The following is a 25,269-nucleotide window of genomic DNA, read 5'->3' on the forward strand; positions in this document are numbered from 1 at the left end:
ACCGCCTACTGGTGATGGCCAGAGGGGTCGATGGCGCGATATGGCAGCCTCGCTTCTGTCAGTCTGCCCCAGGGCAGCTGTGGCTACAACCGTAGCTTGCCTCCACCAGTGTGTGAATGAATAGTGGCATTGTAAAGCACTTTAGGTGCCTTGAAAAGCGCTATATAAATCCAATCCATCATTATTATAACATTTTCAAAACAGACTTGTTCAGTATATTTAGGGAGAGTTATTATTTCAGAGATGAATAAGATGAAAGCCGCAAAACCATATAATATTTTTTTTAAATTGGCACGACACTGGAATGAGTGCAAATGTTCATAAGTTATGGTAAGTAAGGCTAAGTTAGCATCTAGCTAGCACTACAGAAAAGGAGCAAGCATAAAGGCAGTAACTGAAAATTTAAAGTTTAGATCTAAGTCGTCAATTGGTAAATCAGATATTGGATCTCTATTGCAAAATGTCTCCTTCTGTTGGAGGAAAATACTCTGCAGTTCAGTGCTGGTAAAGAGGTTAGATTGCTGTACTGAGACAAATTTGCATCTCACAATAATTAATAAAAAAGGCTAGAACACACTGGTGTTACTTCACTCGTAAGGTCTTCCATAAGCCACCTCTCTCCTTGAGGTGCATTTACGGAATCAAAGCCCTTTAAAGGTGGTGGAGAGGGGACAACCCCTTTTTTGGAAGTGGTGAAAGCTTACGCTGGTGCTGAAGATTCACACAATTTTCTTTAGTGCCAGCTTGAGGAGAACTCAACATTTCCACAAACTGAATAGACAGACAACCCAAAATTTTAACCTCATGTCATTAAAATCTATGTTCACATTTTAATAAATCTCAGAAAATAAGAAAATCACCAAGCTGTTTATCTTCAGCAAGGACTGCTCTCTGGGTATCAGACTTGAGTGACTGGCTTCAGGCTGGTTTGATCACACTGTGAAACGATTTCAGAATATAAACCGAGCCCATCAGAAACATGCTGAGCGTGCTAAGCTTTGGTCGATTTCTTTCCTTGCAGCTGTAGCACAAACAGCTAGGTAGCAGTCTGAAACAGTGTACCTTTCATTTTTTAAACCTACACTCAAATTGTTACCTTAGCCTCAGTTCCCTTATCCTACCCAGGGTGTTCTTCACTGCCATTGTATGTGTGTGAGAATATGTGTCCTTCACACTATTCTTCCTGCGCCTTTGGTGTTTGGTTCCCTGCTATCAGAGTCAAGGGAGGTGTTAAGGGAGAAGATAGAAACAAGTGTTCAGAGGCGCCCTCATCGGCTCTCAGCAAATCAATAGGAGGCTATTAGAGCTTGGCCCTATTACAGGGATTGACATCTAGAGGGGGAGAGAGCAGCCTCATGGGTTATTCATTTTCCATCCCACACACACACTGTAGATGGGTGTTAGATACACATTCCATCTGAGAGTGTGGACAGAACGAAGCAGGTCCAAATGACTATTGGACGTTGTAAAATTAGCGGCAGGGTGCAGTCGCCACAGTGCAAGCAGCGCATGTCGCGACAAGCCTGACACCGAGAAGGTGACATGAAAAGAACTGAACGTAATTATTCAGTACTGTGTTAAATATTCAGTGTGAAGACGCTCTGTATACAAAGAGTTCATCTATAGCTGGGTTTGACGTGAACGGTCTACCTTTTCTTTCTTTTTCTTCTCTGTCGTGATTCCTTTTTTAAGTGGGAGATTAAAACTGTCACTGTTCTAATTTTCCTTATACGTTGAGTTTCTTGCATCAGGTTGGTGTTATATAAGCTGTAGCTTCAACTTACACCCTCTTGGTTATTTTCTGTTTTTTTCTATTTTTTTTTTTTAATTTCTGCAGATATAAATGTGGGGGTTTGTGGGGCTAGGTTAATTGATTAATCCAAATTGCCCATAGGTGTGAATGCGGGAGTGAATGTGAGTGCGAATGGTTGTCTGTCTCTGTGTGTTGGCCCTATGACAGACTGACAACCTGTCCAGGGTGTACCCTGCCTCTTGCCCTATGACAGCTGGGATAGGCTCCAGCGCCCCCTGAAAAGGATGAGCGGAAGCGAATGGATGGATGGATGATATAAATGACCCAAATAAAAGTAAATGCTCAACATTTTACTACAGTAACGTAGCACCCTCCATTTGTTATGAATAGATGAACAGGTGCACACCATCTTTCCCATTGTGTCATTTGCATATATATTTTTATTCATTTGTATTTGAGTGCCATGTCCCTCTTCTATAATGTCTCTGAATTCAGTCGTGTGACCCTATGCACTGCATGAAGATACCATATGTGATATGTAGTAGTAAACAGCCAGTTAATTTCAGTGAGCTTTGAAAGATGGAGACAAGAAGTAGAAAACAATGTCGAACTAGAGAACTGTTTGCAAATGTTGTGGGTTTAGTCCCACTGATAACTGATAACATGAGCATCGCCTCTAGTTAAAGAGAGTAACCCTTTGCTGCTGCAGTGGACTCAGTAATGTCATCAAGTCGTCCTGTAGGAATCTGTGGAATAAGGTTAGGATTCCCTACATAATACTTACTTAAACAATACGTTAGACTAACCAACTGGTCTAGTACAAAGAAACCACTGTAGCTAGTATCCTAATGCTTTTATTAGCCCAGAAGGGTGGACAGCTGTCAAGACAACATGGACTACAGGCATCCAAATCTCTCCTGCATTCTAGCACTAACATACAGGCAGATTTGTAGAATTGCTGCAAATAAAATCGTGCAGGTTTAATTCTAAGAAGTTCCTGTTTATACCCGTTTATGCACAGACAACTGTCAGCTAATGATGACGCTAGAAAAGAAGTAAAAAATATAAGAATTCTTAGGCAAATCCGACAGCTGTGGTTTGCAGATGTATGCTGTTTTGTTTCTTCTGCGTAATGTGCATGTTTATTATTTCCCATCATACATGAAACCACAGGGAATATTTTGTCCCTTGGTCTGTATTAGGCAAACAGTTTAGTTTCTTTTCTAGCCATTAGTGTTGCGTTCTTGTATTGCTTCTGCTTGGAGGACATAACATAAGACAAAACTTATAATATTGATACTAATCAATATTAAAAATTACTGTGGGATTAGATACTCATTTGTAACAGTACTAATGGCAACAGAATCATCTTTGCCTACTCCGGTTGACACACAGCCCCTCCCCTCAAGTATTGAACACTTATCATAAATGTTAGCCTCACTGTGCGCGTCAGTGTTAGCCACCCAACTATTAGCATTTGCACAACAGTCACAAGGTACTGAAGAGTGGTGTCAGCTAGCTCATCCTGCAAAGGATGAGTAGTTGAAAATAACTTTATCAAATAGCATTCTTTTCATGTCACCTTCTCGGTGCTGTGTCTTATCATAAGCTAAAGGCTATGGCTCATAATAAAACAATAACATTATGGTTGCCATGAGGCAGCAAATCTTATCAGTCCTGCAACTAAAACGCTGTGAAAAAGCAACAGAAAATTCAGAATTTCTTGGATATGAACTTGTCGTGTATGTATACTGAAAGCGCTTCTGCAGAAAATCTCTCCTCAAAAAACACACTGTGAAAAAATTAAGTCAGCATCAAATGATGATGAGCTATTCCTGATGTTTCTAAACAAGAAAAGAAAGAAATGGAGATTCTGGGTTCATCCAGTTCTCACGAGCAACCAGTAGCAGGGAGAGTTTCATGGTTTGATCCAGAAGTTGAAGCTGTGTCACGACCACTTTTGTACATATTTCAGGATGCCAGCTGGCAGTTTGAGCTCTTGTTGACAGAGTTGGGACCAACTCTGTCAAGGATCCGACTGACCTGGAGCAGCATCAAGCTGTGTGTTTGAGTTAAAATAGTATAACTTATCGTCCAGCGAAACTAGGGCTCTAGTCTGAAGCTGAGAAAAGTCTAACATCAACTAGAGAGAAACAGCGGCTGCCTATCTTACCAACTCTGTTTGATCAGCAAAGTATGGAGCCAGTCACCAGAAGCACAGCACCCAATGTTCCCTCTAAGCTGTGCGCGTGCGCAATTGCGCACTGCTGGCACGGTCTCTGCGCACAGAAAATCTGCATTGTGCACAAAAAAAAAACTAGCCTGAATTGAAATTAAAATTTAAACTTTAACAATTCTGTTTTGCAGTGTTAGTCAGTGAGTGACTGGCTGCTCCCGTATGTGTTTAGAATGATGCCACCTTATCCCATAGTCCATCCAATGATGCGATTCACATTCGTATATACGCAGCTAATCAACGTCGTTGACAGGCTATGACAGCGTGGCTGATGTGGAGTGAAGCCATGTTAATGACAACGTGTACAACCATTGGAGACGTGAGCAGGACAGATGGAACAAGTGTGGACTTCACACCAGTTTTTAAATTGTGTTGATAAGCCACGTAAAACCAGAGTTATGATAAAAATATCTGCAATGTTTGGTTTTCTTCCTGAATCCTATCGTTGTTTATATTTACTGCGGGAAGAAACGGTAAAAACTGCGTTTTATAAGGAAAACGCTCGAAAGCCTGTGAGCAAAACCAAAACCAAAAAAAACCACCCTTTCCTATTGGTCGAAAAATGTACCATGTCGACCAATCAAAAAATGATATGACAACATGGCCAACATGACCAATTGTTTAGGAAGGGGGAAGTTTTAGGAGTGACGGCGGTGTTTTGAGATGTGAGAGATTTGCGACGTTTAGCGCAAATCTTGTGTAGTTAGTGTGTAGTCAGTAGTTTTGTTGTGTGTGTCAGAACAATGAGGCGACTGCTGAATGTTACAGGTGTTACAGGAGTGATACATCTCCTGGTGTCAGGCCTGCAGGTATCAGGCTGATGTTCTCCTTTATCTCATAGTGGACAGAAATTTTTTTTTTGGAGTGGCACAAATAATTTGTGTGGCATCAAATTTGATGCAGAACAGCTGATTGTTCTGTAAATAGTTTGAAATGTTTATTTAAAAAAACCGCCTTTGCTGCATTTTTAGGTAAACAGCTGCAAAAAACTTTGTTTGCATAACATAATTGTTTGTATTTTTTTGTATTTGTAACGGTATTTAAAATACAAATTGAAAATTCTAGTAACAATCATAGATCCCACCGCCCTTTGGGAAAAATACCTTTAAAAACACTAACCAGGCAATTTGTTACTTGCGTCGTTAACACAATATCTAAAAAGCCACTCACATGGCAGGAAATCAATCCATTTAGGCATGTAAGTATGGTCAAGACTAAGTATCAGAATGAGGAGGAAAAGTGATTTAGTGACTTTGAATGTGGCATGGGTGTTCTGAGTATATCAGGAACTGCTGGTCCTCCCAGATTTTCCAGTATAATCGTCTCTATGATTTACAGAGAATAGACTGAAAAAGAGATTTTCCAAATCTGCAGCAAGTGTGTGATGCTGTTCAGGTCTGTAAGGACCAAAATCTCTGACGAGTGTTTTCAGCACTTTGTCGAATCTGTGCTATGAAGCATTAAGACGGTTCTCAATGCAAAACTGGGTCCAACCCAGCACTAGCAAGATGCACACTTAACTGGCTAGTGAGTCTGGACAACTGTATTGCTAGCAGATGTCTTCATTAAGTGAACATAAGTAAGGTCAGTGTCAGTATGTGTAGGTGTTTTTGAATGTATGATCCTTAACTCCACCAGTCTAAAAATCTTGGCACACAAACTGCAAATCCAACTCCAGCCTAGAACAATTACCCAGATTTCACATTTATTGTCACCCTGAGCACCATCAAAGCTGTCAAAAGCATGCTTTTTTCCTTTAATTTAGTAGAAACATAATTTTCTCTGGATAATCTCAAGCGTACTTCCAGTGGTGTAAACAGGATTACTGTGGGCAGCTCCAATCTAAGGAGCCAGGCTTTATTTGCAGTCGTTGCTTTGAAGTGTGTGTGTAAACATACCAAGATATGGCCAACTGAATCCCACCTTCTTAATCAAACAGTAAACAAACAGAAATGTAGCCAGTACCTTGTAAATGTATACTGCAAGTCACCAATGCACCAGTACTGTATCTGTAGTCACGAGACATTTTCTTAAGCTCTTAAAGTAAAACATTTCATTTGGTTCTGTGTTGTGAAAAGAGAGCTGAAAATGTCACACATTATCTATATAAACATTTATTGTTAGCCGTTACGAACCATTAATCACATTCTGTAAACCAGTATGGCTAAGATTAGCAAACAGCAATAGCTCTCGTTCCTTGCAGGTTCACAGGTCCACATGCACCTGCAGCACTTAAACATCTAGCTGACTAGCATGCCCTTGACTCAATGAACAAAACACTTTCAATTGAAACAACAGGTACAATACACTGAACCTTTATTTAATGTCTAATGTCACCAGCAGGCAAACTTACTGGCTTATCAAACTGTTTGTTTTAAGAGCCAGATGGCAGTTGAGAATAATGAGGGGGTAAATGTTACATTTATCTTTACTGTCAGTGTTGCAGCCTCATTAAAAAAAGGCCTGTTGAGTTCCAAGACAGCCACTGATAAAAGGCTCCTCTCAACCCAATTGAAATGTGTGTTCAATCCCTGGCACATTCAAAGTGTCCTTGGGCAAGGCACTGAAACCCAAAATGCTCCAGACGCAGCTGTCATAGTGTCTCTGTGCGCGGTAGGTAGAAAATGCTTAAAGGCACAGAATAAAGGACAGTGTGTTTGAGTCAGTCGATTTACCGAGACCGAGTATACCGAGTATACTGTCACCTTATGTTCATTAGGGTTGTGAGAATTAACTGATAGAGCATAGTATTTAATTTTTAGTATTTTAGTATGTTTTGCATGTACCGAAACAGGGACACTAAATATCGAGATAATGTTAGGCGAGCAAACTTACTATAAATCAGCTCAACCAAAAAACCACCTGACACACTTAGCTTGACAAAGTCCCATTTAGCACAAGGGAACTGGAAGCAACTGGGTGCCAGCTGGTTGTCCATCCATCCATCCATTCGCTTCCGCTTCTCCTTTTCAGGGTCGCTGGAGCCTATCCCAGCTGTCATAGGGCGAGAGGCGGGGTACACCCTGGACAGGTCACCAGTCTGTCGCAGGGCCAAGACACAGGGACAGACAACCATTCGCCCTCACATTCACTCGCACATTTACACCTAATGGCAATTTGGATTTTCCAATTAACCTATCCCCACAAGCTGCATGTCTTTGGACGGTGGGAGGAAGCCGGAGTACCCGGAGGGAACCCACGCAAACACGGGGAGAACATGCAAACTCCACACAGAAAGACCCCGGCCTGATGTTGGAATTGAACTCGGGATCTTCTTGCTGTGCGGCAACAGTGCTAACCACCGTGCTGCCCTGCTGGTTGTATTCTGGTTATACTCCTAAAGAACAGGAAGGTCACTGAGTGCAAATGTAATAATTAATTGCGAATTTCTGTCTATGGAGATTTTTGACAGTTCATCACAGTTAATTGCTGTATTATCAGAAACAGACTGCACGTAATTGCTAACCTGACCCCATTCAGTCACAAACTGATAACACACTATCTCCAAATTATGGCAGGGTTTAGTAACAGTGTTGGTTACTAAGAAAAACTGAAGTAAGATAACCTAGTATACCTCTGATGCAACATTGTTTTTTGGTTTTGTTGCAAATTTGTGAAGACATCATTGTGATATTCCTCACTATCCAATCTGCAGCAAAATGTATCACAATGAAAGCCAGAAACCAAACAGCGAAAAAAGGATAAAGAACCAAGCAGAAACAGACAGCAGTGAGGACACTTCCACTGCCACCAAAATCACCCAAATCTCCAGAGTACAAACATCACAACACAGAGTCCACATGGCCACAGAAACCTGAAGTGACCACAACCAACTGTGGAGACCAAGCAGCAGTAGAGACAGGAAGGATGCAGGAAGGTCTCCCTGTCATATTACAGCTGTGGCACGCAGGATTAGGACCCAAACAAAAGGTCGAACTGAAAAAGACAGCTTTATTTGCTGTGACAAAAACTCGGAATATTACAACAGAGAAAAACAAAACCGACACTGGAAACTAGGAAACTAGAAAAACACAGCACCAGAAGATCTCAGGCAAGACAGAGAAAAACGACAGCAATGAGGGAGTACGACGCGACAACGCACAGAGGAAAACACAGGACTAATCAGACAGGAAGCAAAACTGAATACACCGAACAGAGGACAAGGAACTATCAAAATAAAAAAGGAAACATAAGACTTTTACAAAGACGCAGACTTGACACTGTGACATGGAGACACGATGACTAGGGGAACAGAGGGAACATGAAACATGGAGACAAGAGGAACTAACCGTGGAACACAGGGAAGGCAGAAAACTAGAGACTAGAAACTACGCATATAACACACAGAGACAAATAGGGAAAACATGAATAACACTAAATCAAAGAATATTAATCCAGGACCTGAAACACAAATACTGGGGCACAGACGTGATTTACAGTTGAAAAAAGTATTGTGAGTGAAGTGATAATGTCATGATTCCTACCTCTAATGTTTGTTATCATTCACAGTGACGGTGTGCTGATCACGGGCTGCATTGCCAACTTACCACGAAAGGCATTTGACCAAATCAAGCAAAAAAATATCTCAGCTTTTCTAACTGCATAAATATCCAGATATTTGCAAACATTTGCAAACTGGCACAGGAATTAGTCTCTGAGTTTTGAATTTGGATTTTCTTGCTACTCTAAACTCCCCTAAAAACATAAAGAGAAAAAACTTGGCATGAAACACAACTAATGCCTCTAATGCATAGAGCCACATGTGCAGTGCTGCTGGAGCGCAACATAAAAATGTTTCACCACTTTATTTCTGCAAATGAGGAAATGGCAGATTCACATTCTGCTTAATTTAAGCTAATGGTAACTGTACACTTATGCTTTATGGTAAAATGTAAGAAAAATGAACCTTAAACTTATATGGTGCTGGTTGCCTCAGCAACAGCACAGTAAATTGAAATTCACTAGCTGGGCCGACGTTCTCATTTTAGGTTAGTAGTTAAAGGTGAATGCTTGGACATGAATTGAGCTGCGGTTGGGGAAAGGGCTGGAAGGGGACTGGCGACGGCTCCCAGGCCTGGCAGATCCCCATGTACTAAATAGGAGTGAAGAAGTTAAAGAATTGAGAACAAGGAGAGAGGGAGGGTGGGGCACGTAAACGAGAATGAACAGCTTGCAGAACTGGGTGAACCTATATAGATGACAACCGGAAGGAGGGTGTTTGGAGGCGTGGTCCCACTCCTGAAATTCCCATACATAATCTCCAATAAATGCCTATTTCTAACTGCAAATGTAAAAGCAGTAAAAGATCCTTTTATTTTTGTAGCTGAAACAGTACAATCATGAACATTGTTGCTGTTTTCTTATTCATTCTTATTAACATTGTATTTCTGTTTCTCCTATATGATTTTCAAATCTAAAGCCTTGTCATCGCCTTTTTATGGAAAACTCAAATTACAAGCTAAAAATATAACATAAATTACAAAATTACACATTTCAAATGTATGTTTTTTTTCTTCGTTAATTAAAGAAATTAAGCATCAGATAAAGAGAGGGGGCAACCATCCCACAGGGTAATAGTGGAATAGAGAGAATAGGGCTGTGAGCAAAGCCTCTTCCCACACACTACGGGTAATCAGATAAGTTACGCATGTCTCCAGCATTTTCACTCAGTTCTGAAGGACATTTACTCATCACTCTTCATGATACACAGTTCTGTGAGTCAGTGAGGAAGATGTAGGGAACATTGAGCTCAGACCAGGACTCTCAGACTGCCGTGTTTCCTTCATACTGTCTCTGTTCAAAGTGAGTAATTTCAGGATGCTGGAGACTTGTGGCCAAATTACATGAAAAGATCCTAATCGATCGTGGCCCCCGGACTACCCTCACAGCTCAGTGATGTTCCTGGGGGGATTCATTGCAGCTTACTGCTTTTACTTATTGCATTTGTACCTCTGAATCCTTTAGTGCTTCCATTTGATTTGGTTTCTCATCAGTGCACTAATAAATGTTGTAAATATCCACACTGAATGACTCCCAATCATTAGTGTAGTATTCCCATATACTACAAAGTAACTACCTATCATTGTCAAGTTTCCACTCTCTACTCGCAGGCTGTCGTTTAGCACAGAAACAGCAGCTCTGACAGGATCATTAGCAGCTAACACTTTTTAAACGAGCTCCACTAAAATTGCAAACCCAAAGACACAGACCCTGAGAACCAAAAGTGCACATACACACCGGGAGCTATATTGGATTTTTAATTGAACCGATGGTACTGGATCTATACTCACAGACACAGGCACACACTTTTTGCACACACAAGCAGAAATCCAAAGAAACACTTCTGGTGTGTAGGTATTGCTCATTAAGTGAATCCATGATGTAAAAAAAAAATCAGCCTGTCAGCTCTGGTATGCTGCAGAACACACTCAAACTAACAAAAGAGTTAAAAGATAGAATGAATGAGACTGAGCAATTAATCACATCATATACTCACAATTATTAATTAAGGGATGATTTAACTCACACATCAGATCTTGAAAGAAATATTAAATTATAACATCTTTACTGGCGTATTAATGCTCAGTGGAAACCAAAACCACCCACCCTGTGAGGGCTGGATTCAAAGTCACACCAAAAATCAGTTGAATCTAGAATTTTAAATAAAATGCGTTATAATGTGTTATCACTGCTGTTGTATTTGTTTCATTTTGTTCATGTTTCCATTTGCAAAGATGTCCGTCATTGTTTTCTCACAGGGGAAGCACTGACGGGTGCTGGAAATGTCTCCAGTGATAAATCCAGGAAAACTGCAGTACTTCTCGTCTCCAGAGCTTAAGCGTACTGGCAGTGACATGCACATAAATTCCATCTGCACAGTTTGCTACTCGTTACTTATACGATGTTCAGCCTGTCGCTAAAAGAGATGCACTGCTTTTATTTTTTTTATTTTTTAACCAGAAACACTCAATTTTATTTTAGCTCCTTCATCAAAGTATTAAAAGTAACTCGAGGTGCTTCATACAACATGCCAACAGTCTGGTGATTCTTAACTTGGCAATTACTGCACTGCTACAAATTATAGTGAGTCACTAACACAAAATGTACTTTCAAAAATTACCGTACATATGGTACATTGTATGTAAAATATATTGGCTCCTGTGAATTCTTACTGCAAGCAGTGACATTACACAACAGATTCTTTCTAGCATAATATAAACACCACACATTTGTGAGTTTTCTCTGGGGAAAAACTTGCCAATTTAAAAAAGTGGAGATAAACATCTGCTTTCCACACACTGTCCATATAGAAGCTAATTTCTCTGCTCTCCAACTTCTTAAAGAAAAAAGTCAGAAACATAGTTTTTAAAGTACTGATTGTTTCTTTTAAAATCTAATAAACTCAGTGAGTAGCTGTATGGATTTCAACTCAGTAGTGGTGATGCCTTCCAGAAGATAAAAGAAATGCAGTGGGTGGGAACTTTGTCACAATTTGTCACAGTAGATTACTGAAAAAAAATGAGATGAACAGACATTAAATGCACTTGATCAGCAAAGTGTAAAAACACATTAATCTTCAGGGAGCCCACTCTATCCAGTGAGGAAGCTTAAACCACTGAGAATCAATTTAACCTGCGTTGGTGTAGATGAACATGACAAATGGAGCACTGGAAGAGAAATCCCCAAACCGGGGGTTTCCACAGACCAACTAAGTTATCCTCTCCAAAACCCTCTGCTAAATGGATTTTTCTTTAGGTTTGGTTTTTGATAACATCCTGTAACTAGTCCAGCTCCTCCAGGATGACAAATAAAGGAGAAAATAGTACCAACCCCAAGCATAACATGAGGTTTGTGTCCCTGTTAGTCGCACAAGAAACCCAAAACTTTCCTTAAGTGATCAAATAAAAACCTTGGTCAGTTAAAACTAGGATCTCTGAAAATGGCCTGTGATGTCATCTACACATGAAAAAAAACCCACGCACAAAGAGTACTTGCTGAGAAACAGCAATTTATATTAGATTAGCGAAGGTGCACACAGTGGGTCATAGAACTGAGCGCTATCCCAGGGGCGTAATGGATAAATCCTAATCAGAGTGATGCCCTTCTTATTGTCTGCATAAAGGACTGCTGACAAAAGCTGGAACTAGCCTAGCAATTCCTCTCAGGTGTGAGTCACCACAGTGCACAGCATAACTCAGTGACTTGAACAGAGGAAGGGAGAGGAGAATTAGTCATCACACTTAGAATAAAAAGGGAATGAGAAATAAAGGCAACTATTTCAGGAAATCTCTCATACTCTGTTGGTTACTGTCTGGCTGAGGATGAAACTCTACCCCTGACAGACACACACACACACACACACACACACACACACACACACACACACACACACACACACACACACACACACACACACACACACACACACACACACACACACACACAAGAACAGAGGCCACTGTGGAGAAAATATAACAGACTTCAGATTGTGTTTTTCTCAAGTAAGTGACTCCAGTTCTTGTAATCATAGGTGCAACATGATCCAACAGTAAGGGAGACAATACAAGCAATTTATCAAACACCTGTTGAACAACCAGAACACACGTTTGCAGAACCTGTGATGTGTGTTTGATTGCTCCCCCGACCCTCAATTCCCTGCACGGCTAAGAACATCCTGGTATATTTTGCTCAAATGTTGTAATAGACAGTGATGTTTGGGACAAGGTTTTGCAATTGCCATCCAGAATTACAATTTGGGACCTCAGCTGTCCCAAATGTAAATGTTATGTAGGCAATGTTATGTTTGAGAATTCAAATGTCGGCAGTATGTAAGTAAGAACGTCTTAGTACAGAAAAAGGTAATACTCCTATGTCTGCTTGGGAACGTTTCAGTGTCTTTTAAAGAAAATGAGGATGTGATCCAGTCTCTGGAAGGGAAAACCATAAAGGTCATGTTTTTCCCGTCCAGGTGGAAAAACCTGGAAATTACATTAATGGAAGCACACATCCTTTTCAGCAGAAATGGTGGAGGCCCTGGAACGTTTGGGGGGTTACTTATAAACTGGATTAAAATGGATATATTCATAATTGTATTTCACCAACAAAATGAACTACTGTGCAAGTGCAGTCTATTTTCTAATTACATTACTGATGTCACAACCCCTCAAACCAAATAAATCAGTCTAGCAGCACGTCTGTAGCACTTTTTGTTCATCTATCTTTAACCCTCTCAGGCTCAAATGAAACTTTTTGTTGCTAATGCACAACCAAGTCCTGCAGTGGTACTTCTGAGTAAAAAAAACTCATAGAATATGTATGTGGGGTAATCAGGTTGTTAGTTTTTAACTGTTGCAAATTGGCAACGCCTGCCTCGAGAGGGTTAAAATGTGAACAAACAGAAAAAAATACCACTGGTTTAAAATTTCACACCGTAATCTGCAATGTAAACTTTTTTTTATAACTGCATTAATTCTCCTAAGTGTGGCTGACAAAAAGCAACATGACAGTGCACTTGGCTCATTAGGCAAGCTAAAGTCTGACAGGAACTGCAGCTCAGGCCAACTACAATTAACTCTTTTTGCCTCCCTCTTCTCATCCAAGGAGCTTACCAGCTTCAGCAGTTGCTACTGCAGCCAAACTGACACTGAAAAGATTTGAGAGCCAGTAACAACAGGTTTAAAGATTTCATTTATGAACTTTAACCCACATAAACACTTGACCCCTGTTTCAATCCAGGGGGTCAGTGTTGACATTGTGGAGGACTATAAATACCTTGGAGTACACATTGACAATAAACTGGACTGGGCTAAAAACACCACAGCACTTTACAGGAAGGGCCAGAGTCGTCTCTATTTTTTGAGGCGACTGAGGTCCTTCAACATCTGCCAGAAAATGCTGAGGATTTTCTATGAGTCTGTGGTGGCCAGTGCGATCCTCTATGCTGTTGCATGCTGGGGGAGCAGGCTGAGGGTCGCAGATGCCAACAGACTTAATAAACTGATCCGTAAGGCCAGCAATGTTGTGGGGATGGAGCTGGACTCCCTCAAGGTGGTGTCGGAGAGGCGGATGCTGTCCAAGATAAAGACAATGTTGGATAACACCTCCCACCCACTCCATGACATGTTGGTCAGTCACAGGAGCTCGTTCAGTGAGAGACTGAGATTACCGAAAAGCACCACTGAACGACACAGGAAATCATTCCTGCCTGTGGCCATCTCCCTGTACAACGCATCCACTTAACACACTGTTTGCTGCTACAACTACACATGTTTCTTTTCCAAATATTTATTTATAAGTGACTTATGTATGTATGTATGTATATATATGTATATATTGTACTATTCTTAGTTAGCGTATTGTCTGTCTTGTCTTAATGTTGGTTTAAAATGGAGCACTGTAACAAAAAATAATTTCCCCCAGGGATCAATAAAGTATTCTGATTCTGATTCTGATTCTGATATTACATTTGTAGCCACACACAGAGTTATTTAATATACCACTACAGACAAAATTAGAAAAAATATTTGTAGGGAAAGATCATCCCGATCACAGATGGCTGGACATCACTTACAGTGAAAGTACATATTAGCTCGCAGTATCACTGGAATACATAAACCAATCCTTATAGTGATGGCAGTACATATTATAGCTAACGTTGACAGCCCCACATCACACCCCCTCTGGGCTGCGATTGTACTGATGAGAAAATCTCTATGCAGGATGAATGTGATTACCAGGAAAACTGCATAAAACTGGGAATTTGATGAACAGCCAGAAATACAATAAACACGAAATGACACATCAGTGGACTTTATAATAGCCCATAATATGCTTGGGTGTCACTTTGACTAAATGAATGAAGTTAGAAAGAATACAATTCAAATTCAGTGCAGTCACAATGATAAGTTTTTCCAGATTATTTATCTCCTTGAAGATTGTCTGGTTAGGAAAAACATTAGAAATGGCACAGCCATCAACTTAAGTGCAATCAGACATACAGCAGACTGCCCTGTACTGCTATGCTCCTCTGTTGTATCTGCTATGTCATGTATAAGTCGGGTAAGAGTTCATATTGGCAATAATAAGCTTTTAATACAAAAAAATGCTACAAATTATACTTGTTGAATATATAATAGTCTTCACACGGTATAATTTTCTGTCCAGTGGAAACCTTTTTTTCCCACAGGCATAAAGTGTGCAGAGATTAGTTTTGTACACTATGTACATGAAACATTTATTATAAAAGCTCATTAAATCCAACTCAGCATGAACCAGGTGTTTCAGATTAAAGTTACCCATAACATGACATTATATTATTCTAGTACATCACCACTTCAGCTTTATACTTTACAAGTGATCTGTGGCTTGTAATCCTCTTAGGAAAAATGTTTAGGCGACTTTCTTCTTGGTGGGAACATTACTACAAACAGCTTTGCGTTAGTTACAAGGTGTGACCAGATGGCTTCTTACACATAACGCTGCATCTTTAATTACCTCCTAAATGTAACAGTTTGGCCAGTGTGGGTTTTTGTGTCTGAGAGCAGACATTCATCAATCTCACTCCATAAATGTCTTTTTTTCCCAATCCACGAGCCAATGAAAGCACATGCTTATACAACTATGTGCTTTGTGTAACTTGTGAAGCAAATGTCAGAGTAATAACAACAACAGGTCTTTTTATTGCTTTTATCCAGCAAAGCAGAAATCAATGTCAGAACCATGACTGGGAAAGCTTTAAAAAGAGGAGGAAACCCAGGCTGCACATGACTGACCCTCAGTGTTGGAACCTGGTTGAAACAAATGTTGGCTTTTCAATGTTGTACAAGGAATAAGACATTTCATGCTAGATTCATGTATGAATATTAGCCAGAATTAATGTTTCGATATTAAGGCCGATCAAAAAGCCCATGTTTGTCTACATACAAGATACAAGATGTTCCACCTTTTAAAGCTGAAAGGCATCACTCAGCCTCCTCTATATAATGTAAAATAGCTCATGACTGATCTCATAAAATAACATTTGACTTGTGCATGCAAGTAATTTAAAACTTGGATTCAACTGTATTTAGGTCTGAAATGCATGCCTAAATAAAGCAGCTGACCAACAGCACGTCAGCCTGACACTGGTAACCTTCAAGACAGCGGAGAATCCAAAGCAGACATTGACACTGGAGTGTTTTGCTTGTTTAAAAAAATAAAACTTTTAACAAACTGATAAACAGAAAAGTCAAGATCTGAGTGTCTGTGATGAACTCTATTAACTTATTGTCTAGTTAGCAATTTAGCTAGCTAGCACGTAATGAAATTTAGGTTGTATCAATGTTAACTAGCTTGGGAAGTTACTACACTACAACCCACAAGGTGAGGGTCACATGACCTAGCTGTTTTTTTCTGGGTTTGTGGGTAGGTTGATGCTTTTAAAAAAACGTGCCTTTCACTCATTGTCATCATGTCATCATTATTATTATTGTTATTATTGTTATTATCAGTAGTAGTAGCAAACTCCATTCATTGTCCTGTGTCTTCTGGATAACTTTAATAGTGCATGTCAGCTTTTTTGATCTAAAGAAATTGTCCTGCTGAACTGTATATACACATCTTGATGCATTCTCAATCATCCAGGAAAGTAAATCTCCAAAAGTTGATTCTGTTCATCTGGACGTAGCGTTTTGTGGGAGAAACGTTTCGTCACTCATCCAAGTGACTTCTTCAGTCTCAGCTGACTGCAGGTTTCCCCAACCTTATAAACAGTACATTTACATTATGACTGAAACCAGCCCACTGAGGGAACAATGGGCTGGGAGGTCAGTTCCTTAATCTTAATTATACAAATTCTCATAACCATTGATCAACAACCACTGATCAAAACCCACTGATCAAAGACCATGAGTACCATTCACAGAGCGTTCGGGAATGGCTGCAATCACAGCATTGTAAGATGGCGAAAGATGTACCCTTAGGCCCCCTCCTCGATTCAGAGATGGTCTTTCCCTTTTCACGTAAATGGCCTCCTATACTCCGCGCTCAAACCAGCGTTCCTCCCTGCAGTCAGCTGAGACTGAAGAAGTCACTTGGATGAGTGACGAAACGTTTCTCCCACAAAACGCTACGTCCAGATGAGCAGAACCAATTTTTGGAGATGTATATAGACAGTTTAATATTACTACAGTAGGAAGCCACAGGAAAATGGACAAAATCACTTCTCTTACCTGCAGCAGGAAGTCAAAAAGAGCTAGGCTTCCCCACTCTGAGTGCTGCACTCCCACGCAGGGGGCTGACCTCAGGTCTGTTTCACTCCCACAGCGAGCTTTTAGCAGTTTCTGGTAGTGAACCCAGCTGAGCTGTATTGAGTTCTGGTCATTGTCTTCATCAGAAAGGTGGTGAATATCTGGGTCCCACCACACTGCAGGTCTGGGGGTGCCATTAATGTACCTGTTGGGCAGCACGTGGCTATGAAAGGTCCTCAGAACTGCGGGGAGACTTCTGTTGAGTCCCAGCACTCTGTCCAGGTGGAAGGCGAACACTTCAATCCAGTCATCAGTGCGCTTGACCAGGGCGCAGCAGCCCTGCTGACAGCGCTCACTGTGGGTAGTTGAACGTCCACGTCCTTCTCCGTGCTGATGTGAGTTTTTCATCACGGATGGCTTCTGTGATGGATGAATACAGTTAGATAATGCTGTTCACTTTACTCTAAGACCATGCACCCATTATGATCCTATAGCCATGTATATTTAATTGTAAGGACTTCATTTACGACAAACTGAATATTTATTCAACTAGCAGATTATGACTTTTTATCCAGTAATTAAAGGATGGGACCTTTTAACATCTTTCATATATAAATGTGCCAAAGGTGGAGCTAGAGTATACATAATAATATTGTTGAATTCTTTCAAATGTAATATATTTTTCTCTCCTTTTCCATAAACAGCAGGAATCCATTATCAGACTCAAAAACCTGCTTGACTTGTGAGCACAACCATCAGCTCTTAGTTGTGTCACACTGTCACTGCATGACAATCCAGATTAATCGATGAAACTGCTGTTACTCTAGATTTTTGGTTTTGGCCACAAATCCCATGAAAAGACTGAAACAACAATATGTTATTCCAACACCTTCATTCTGGAATTAAACTGACAAAACTGACAAGTCAATAACACGACTGGGTATAAAACAAGCAACCCTGAGACAGGTAGTTTCCCCCGAGTGAAGATGGGCAGCTTTGAGTAATACTCAACATATTTGTGAAGGCTTTATTAACACGCTAGACTTGAATATAACTGTTTAATATGGTGGACAATTTATGGTATCTACACTTGTTTGTGAAGATTTGTGAAATATTCTCTATTGTTTCGTGATAATGTTATTATGTTTGATTGCTCAGCATGTCTTAAATCCTCTACAAACTCAGACTGTGGTCTGGCACATATTTCAGTATTCTGTTTGCATGTGTTCTCTGTCACGTTATGCTTCTGTTTCTTTTCTGTTGTGAAGGCAGCGTCCTGCTGACCTTTCAGTTTTATTTATACTTTCTGCTTTGTAAGGCTGAGGCAGTCACACAAAATACTAAACTAACAACTAGTAATCAACTGAATTAAAATATGAAATAAGTATTTATAAAACCGCTTTCACCACACAAACAATGAATTCATGTCTTTATCATATTTTTTTGCATGAATGAGCAAAATACTTTTTGTATCACTTACATGGACTTTCTAAATGACAGCACAAACCATTAAATAAATAAATAAATAACTTGTAGTACTTACTGTAATATTTTACAGTTAATCCATCATTTATAAGTATAACAGTGCTGGCATTATTTCCATTATATATGAGCTTATTAATTCAAAATAAACCATGTTTAGAAAGTAGAAAGGTCTTCAAATAAGTACAAACATTTTATGCAGTAATAGGATTATAAAGTCTAACCAATTCATCCACATTTGGTGCAATAATGAGTTTTTCCAGTGAGATGACTGCGACTGTGAGACTGAGTCAAAATATACCACAGTGTGTGTGTTCAGAGAATGAAGTGCAGCAGCAGGAGTGCTGTTTTAAATAGTTCTAGAGAAGAATAGCTGCTCTTTGGTGCAGAATAACATGCCTCACACAGTATCCGGCTTCGATTACACATGCACAGCGCTAAGATGCATTCACTGTTGGTTTTTGCAGAATTCAGCATCTCATCCTGTCACCCAGGCATGTCGTCACCACTGACCCTGTGTGTCTCAGGAAGTGTGACAAGGATGGCACAATATTCAAGGCCAACACAATACGGGCTGACAATCTCAAGCAGTATTCAGCTTACATTGCCAAATTACACCTTTGGCTTGTTATGGTCATATCAGAGCAGTGCTCTTTCACCTGCTTTCACCTGCTTTCACCTCATCTGTGTCAGTCTGTGAGGCGTCTGCATTATGTGATTGAAAAAGTAGGAAACAGCTTTTTAACATTGAGAAGTGTTTTCAACTTAAAATTACAGTCAGCAATACAACACACCTGCTGGTCTGCTGGAGCATCCAGTGCCACTTGGAGCACCTGTCCGTGTCCCGGCATCCTGGTCTTGCTAACCACCTCGCCCTTAGCGAGGAACTCCATCTTCTGGATGTCTTCCCTGCTGAACCAGGGAAGGCGGTGCAAGTCGGCCCTGATCCTTCTGCGGTCGCTGTCTGGGAAGTCCTGCTCTGTAAAGCTTTGACACCAGTCGATGTCATCTTCCATCACAGCGACCTCTGGTTTGGACAAAGCCTTTCTGTTGGCCAGTGATCCCGGGATCTTTTTCGCATCTGAGGGATCCTCAGAGAGATTACGGTGTTTTATGAAATATCCAGCGGGCTTTTTAACAGCCTGCACATTGTCTGATTTCAGATTGCGTTTTGTTGGTTGTTTGTGTTTTTTTAAACCCAGGTGTTGTTGTGCTATCTTTGCACTTGTATGGCTGCCATGTATCTGTTTGTCTGCATTCCTGTTTGTGTGTCTAAACCAAAATTTGGCTGCCTGTCTATCTGCAGCTCCTGTCTCACTTTCTATGGGATCTGCTGAAGCATTCTTTTCAAGATAAATATATGTTTGTGTAGCTTGCGTTGCCACAGCACTGTGGTTGCTTGGTTTAATTCTGTGCTTTGGCAGCATGTTGTTGTCTATAAACTCTGGATGGGGACGGTGATGACTGGCTGGCTGGCTGACGCCTGCCAGCTCTTTTCTCTTGGAGGCAATGCCTTTGCTTTTGTGTTTATTTCTTTGTATGTCAGCGCGACGTCTCTCTTTGATGCTGTTTTTGTCATTGCCAGCAGGGACGCCCCCGAAAGGTTTAAGTGGCACAGAATGTTTAGATGTCTCTCTTCTACTGCTGCTTCTCAAGCTCCTGCTGTACATGTGAGTGAGTGGCTGCTGGAAGCCAGCAGCTGGAAGGGTCTCCACAATCCTGTTCCTGGACCTGAACTCCCCCGTAGAACTCAGGGCCCGGGACGACCTCCAGGCGATGTGAGCGGGTGGTGAAGGGAGTGGCAGGGTGACTGTCATCACAAAGATCATGAGGAAGAGAAGGAAAAGAGGGGTAAGAAGTAGGATCCATTTGTGACCACACCAGAGTTTGGACCACACTCGCCAGGCCTGTGGTTAAAAAACAAAACCAAACACAAAAACAGATAAAAAGAAACAGAAGTTAGAGGGAGAGTGAGAGACCAATGATTATAATGGAGAGGGAACATAAAAATCAAAGATAGCATTTGCAATAAACAGACTGGAGTGCTCAGTGCTCCTGCGGGGTCTTTCTCCTGGCATGTAGAAAACAAACTCTACAAGGGAAAGCTGAAAAACAATCTGATGTGGGCACACAGCTCGGGTCGGTTGCATGAGATCAGAATAGTGACCTCTGAGTCATCAGTTTACGTGAGAGGAATAATCTGGAATTTTGTAGCACAGAGCCATCAGCACTGAAACGTCCTGTGCATGCTGCACAAACATGAATGTGTGAGGAGCAGAATATAAAGAATATAAAGCTCGTGTCAGGCGGCTGCATTTTTCCAGTAGCTTACAATTGCATTGGACCTATCCAGCTGAGACCAATACAGCTGTGGCATGCCCATTGCCTGTGCCCAGCAAGGATGGAAAAGCCGTATTCCTCACAATGTGCTCTCACTGCCCCAGTACGACTTGTGGTGTTCTTGCTGAAGGCTCTGTCAAAGTGATTTTGTCGCAGAGGTGCTAGCCCTTTATTTACTGTAGACTGCACTCCTTCTATTTGCTTTTAAACAGCAAAACTATAACTCCATGACGCTGACATTCAAATAATAGAGCTGGAATTGGCCCTTCCAATGATTTATCGTCCAATTTTTCAAGGGGTTGTGTTGCAAGAAGTCTCTGTAGCAGCATTTGTTTTATTTGACAGATCTGAGCTGAAACTCGAAATAAAATTGTTTGAGAACAGGATGGTAGCTCCTCTGCAGACAGGGTGGCCTACCAGTGGAAATATTAAGAAGCTAAGTGGCAGAGGATGCATACAGCACTTTTCCCATCAGCAAAACTTCCTGCAACTGTTGGATTAACCACACAGCTCCATCTGAATACCACACTTTCCCCCCACCTGTAAGTAAAGCCATATGTGAATGCTGCCAGGTTGACCCAGATAACTGCTCTGTCCCTGCCTGCTCTCTCGCTCGCTCCCTCCCTTTGCATCACCTTCATTTTTTTCTGCATTCAGGTGAAGGAATGTTTCAGACCCTTGAGATCTCTTCCTCATCTCAAAGCCTCTTAACAACATGCCCAGATTCCTCCACCTGTGAAAGGGTTCCATTATTCTTCTCCTGGACTGGACGGCCTGAATCAGGCTGCCTGTGCTGACAGAGCCTGTACAAACTACCCAACAGTACCAGTGTGAGACTTGGAGCGTCAGACTTATATAGATATATTCATCTACCGCTCAAAGACAATTTTTAATGCTGTAGTTAACAGTGTTAAAGAGACTACAGTATATTATAGTAGCCACACATTCAGTCCAGAATTGATCAAATGTGCTACATGGAGAAATTGAATGTCACTGAATCATTAGTGTGAGACTCTGCTGAATTACTTTAAATAAATGAGATCATTACTGAGCAGACTGGCAGCGTTTACTGACCTCTTAATGCCTTTTTATATTTCACGCTAATGGATTGGATTTCACAGCAAATCTGCAGCTCGCCTGCCTCAGACACTTTCGAGCAGGACTGCTCTGACTGAAAACTCACCTTAACCTTCGTTGTAAAGAGGTTTAAATAGTTACTCCAAGTCAATAATACAGATCCTTTATCCATCCATTTATTATCTGAAATGTTTATTTAACCAATCAGATGCTACTGCTATTTGCAGTCCCACTAACACTTTAATCTTTAACTGGTTGGTCAATTGTTAGATAGCTTAAAAATATCAAAAAATATTAAGAAATTCACAATCATAATATTTTAACTATTAATACAAATCCTCAAGTAATACAGAAATAGCTTATCTGAAATGTTCAAATTCATTCAACTCCGATGTTCTATGATGTTTTTAAATACACAATACAGATGTATGACATACCAAGATGGTGCATTATATTATTTTTAACTTACACAGAACTGGTTGAAATCTTTGGCGTCTATAAGCTGTAAAAACTTGAGATTTTAAGATATATTCATGTAGTCTGTGATTTTGCGAATCTTTATGGCATCATTGTGATGTTGTCGGGTGACAGATTGCACAGCACTTTAATACGTTACTCAATATGGTTTCTTGAAATTCTTTTCAAGGTCAACTTTGACCTTAGGGCAGTACCAATGAAGGTCAAGGTCAAATGTTTAGCCAACCTAGGTACCTAGGTATGTCCCTCGCGGCCTAGTCTATTTTTAAGTTTGAAGATGATCAATAAAATATTATGGGTAATATATAGTTTTTAACCTATCCCCACTGTCCAAAGACATGCAGTTGGTGGGGATTTGTTAATTGGAAACTCTAAATGGTTGTGAGTGCAAAGGGTTGTCTGTGTCTATATGTTTGCCCTGCGACAGACTGGCGGCCTGTTCAGGGTGTACCTGGCCACTCGCTCTAAGACAGCTGGGAGGACTCCAACCCCGCGCGACCGTGAAAAAGGATAAGCAGAAGCAAATGAATGGATGGATAAAGTTTTTATTGATTTTCAAATCTGGTGGGACCTTGGCCGGATTTTCATCTTAGTTCAACCTATCACTGGTATCTACATCACATAAAATGTGAACATACCTTCACAACTGTGGCCGTTAACCTGCTAACAAACAAAACTTTTTTTTGGTCAAAAGACGAGAGTGCATCCAGAAGACAACTGCATTCTGCTGCTACAACAACTCTTTGCAAGCACCTACACAGAGTGATGATAAAACTGAGTGTCTGCTAACCCCAGCAGCAACCAGACCCTGAACTTAAACAGGTAACCAAAGCAACGACTGTTTCTAACTGTACATTTTTCTCAAGTAAAATCACTTTACTTTAAAGTCTCTTTGTGCTCGTTTTCATCTTTGATTTGTGCTGTCGGCTTTGTGTTCTTACCCTAAATACTAAAGAGAAAGATCACACGTGACCTCATTAGGATAAGGATTTGTAATGGTGTGTGTAACTGTAGCCTATCGGTTTATATTGTCAAATGGTAATTATGAGACAGTGTGTTTCAGGTTTCAGTAAAGTACGACATAATTTTTTAGGAAAGTGTTCTGTGTAATACATTCGTTTTTTTGAGTAACAACCCCAACACTGACCACAACAAATAGGTGAAATACTCCCAACATTAGACATTACATTCATGCAGATTTATTACATGCCGTGTTGTCATTGATGTGCTGCTTAGTGATGGTGGTGACTCTCAAGTGGAGCCAGTGACAATCCATTGAGAATCAAATTAATAAGTGACGTTCCCAGTTCCCATCCCCACTCCTGTATACAATTTATGAAGCTAAACTGCACAAAGTCAGTTTTTCAGCTAATGACTGAATTTGATTATAATACTGAACTATTAAATCTAACATGATACCTTCATAGTACCATATAAATGAACTTTATTCAAGTTCAACATTGATTTTTAATTTAGTTCCACCTTGGTCTTCTTCCGCTACTGAAGAATTCCTTCCTAATTCTTCAGCCTGTCTGCTGTGCTGAGCAGGTAGTGTACTGTACCGTGGCCGTTTGAAGCTTTTTCACAGAAAAAAGTTGCCTGCTGCTTTGAGAAATTAAGTCTGTGAAAAAGGGCTCAGTGTGATACCGACAGTAGACTTCAGACTATAAAAAACCAAACCGGGAACTGAGAGAGATAATCATTTGCAGTGAGTGTGCCACTAAGTGAAAATACTCTTACTGTTTCTAGTCATGTAAGCCATTACTAATCTTTTAATGCACTTCACACATAATACAAACACAATACATTTTGGTCAGTTTAAAATTGTACTTTCTTCTTATGCACATAGTGTTTCCTAATAATAATAATTTCTAATGTGTTTTCATTGTAGTCCAATGAAATATCCCACCAACAGCCTGCATTAACTCATCAGTGACAACTCCCCCACCAAGGAAAAGCAGTATAGTAGTCACAAGTGCCATCCTGTTATTGTGGCAGGTCAAGCTGAAAAATGTCTTTATCATTGAGTTTCATTTTAGCCACTGTAAGACTCACACGACACTGCCACCATCAAGACAAATTTTTAACTGCTAACAGTTTACAGGATTCTTATTTAATACAATCAACCTGGCTCTGCAGTGACTTTAAACTTTGTGTTTCAAATTATAGCTCAAATTATGACCTTGCATTGAAGACACAAGGTGATAGCATTCCATATGCAATACTACAGCCCCACACAACACACACACACACTCCTCTGCGTTAGCAGTTACTTTGGCTGAGATTTGCTAATTAGTGTCCATTCGTGTGCAGCCTAGCATAGCTTGATGTGAATATGCCAACAGTGGAGTGTGCTGTTGCCTTCAGCACCTCTCTATAGCATCCAAAGATGCCAGGCTTTTTAAATGTTTAGAATGAGAGGGGAGGGAAAACTCACTGCATGAGTCACGTGATGTGGTTGGCTGTACTTTTGACTGTGCTGTCATGCACTTTGACCCACAGAATAAATACTTTGAAAGAAAGAACTGGAAAAACACAATGAATAAATATACAGAGTGGTGAGAAGCCGCGCACACACACACACACTCACATGCGTATGTAAGCCTTTTCTGCCGCGATAAGAATCACAAACCCCTAAAGACCTGAGGTTATAGAGTCTAACTCAATGTAGCGTTTTG

The 25,269-nt window shown here is 40.5% G+C and overlaps 1 protein-coding gene across 1 annotated transcript in view; it reads right to left on the reverse strand.

Moving 5' to 3' along the window:
* The window catches only part of gask1a (golgi associated kinase 1A), a 76,871-nt gene that overhangs the window by 21,710 nt on the left and 29,892 nt on the right, over nucleotides 1-25,269 (reverse strand). Inside the window, exons 2-3 of the mRNA XM_085472926.1 lie at nucleotides 19,492-20,604; nucleotides 17,198-17,635 (exon numbers count right to left, since the gene is read on the reverse strand). Coding sequence (XP_085329052.1) covers nucleotides 17,198-17,635; nucleotides 19,492-20,604 — 1,551 coding nt within the window. The remainder of the gene's footprint in view (nucleotides 1-17,197; nucleotides 17,636-19,491; nucleotides 20,605-25,269) is intronic.

This window comes from Copadichromis virginalis, linkage group LG11 (assembly GCF_057382275.1).
Source record: "Copadichromis virginalis isolate Kocher_CV1m ecotype Utaka linkage group LG11, C_Virginalis_male_GT1.1, whole genome shotgun sequence".
NCBI lineage: Eukaryota > Metazoa > Chordata > Actinopteri > Cichliformes > Cichlidae > Copadichromis > Copadichromis virginalis.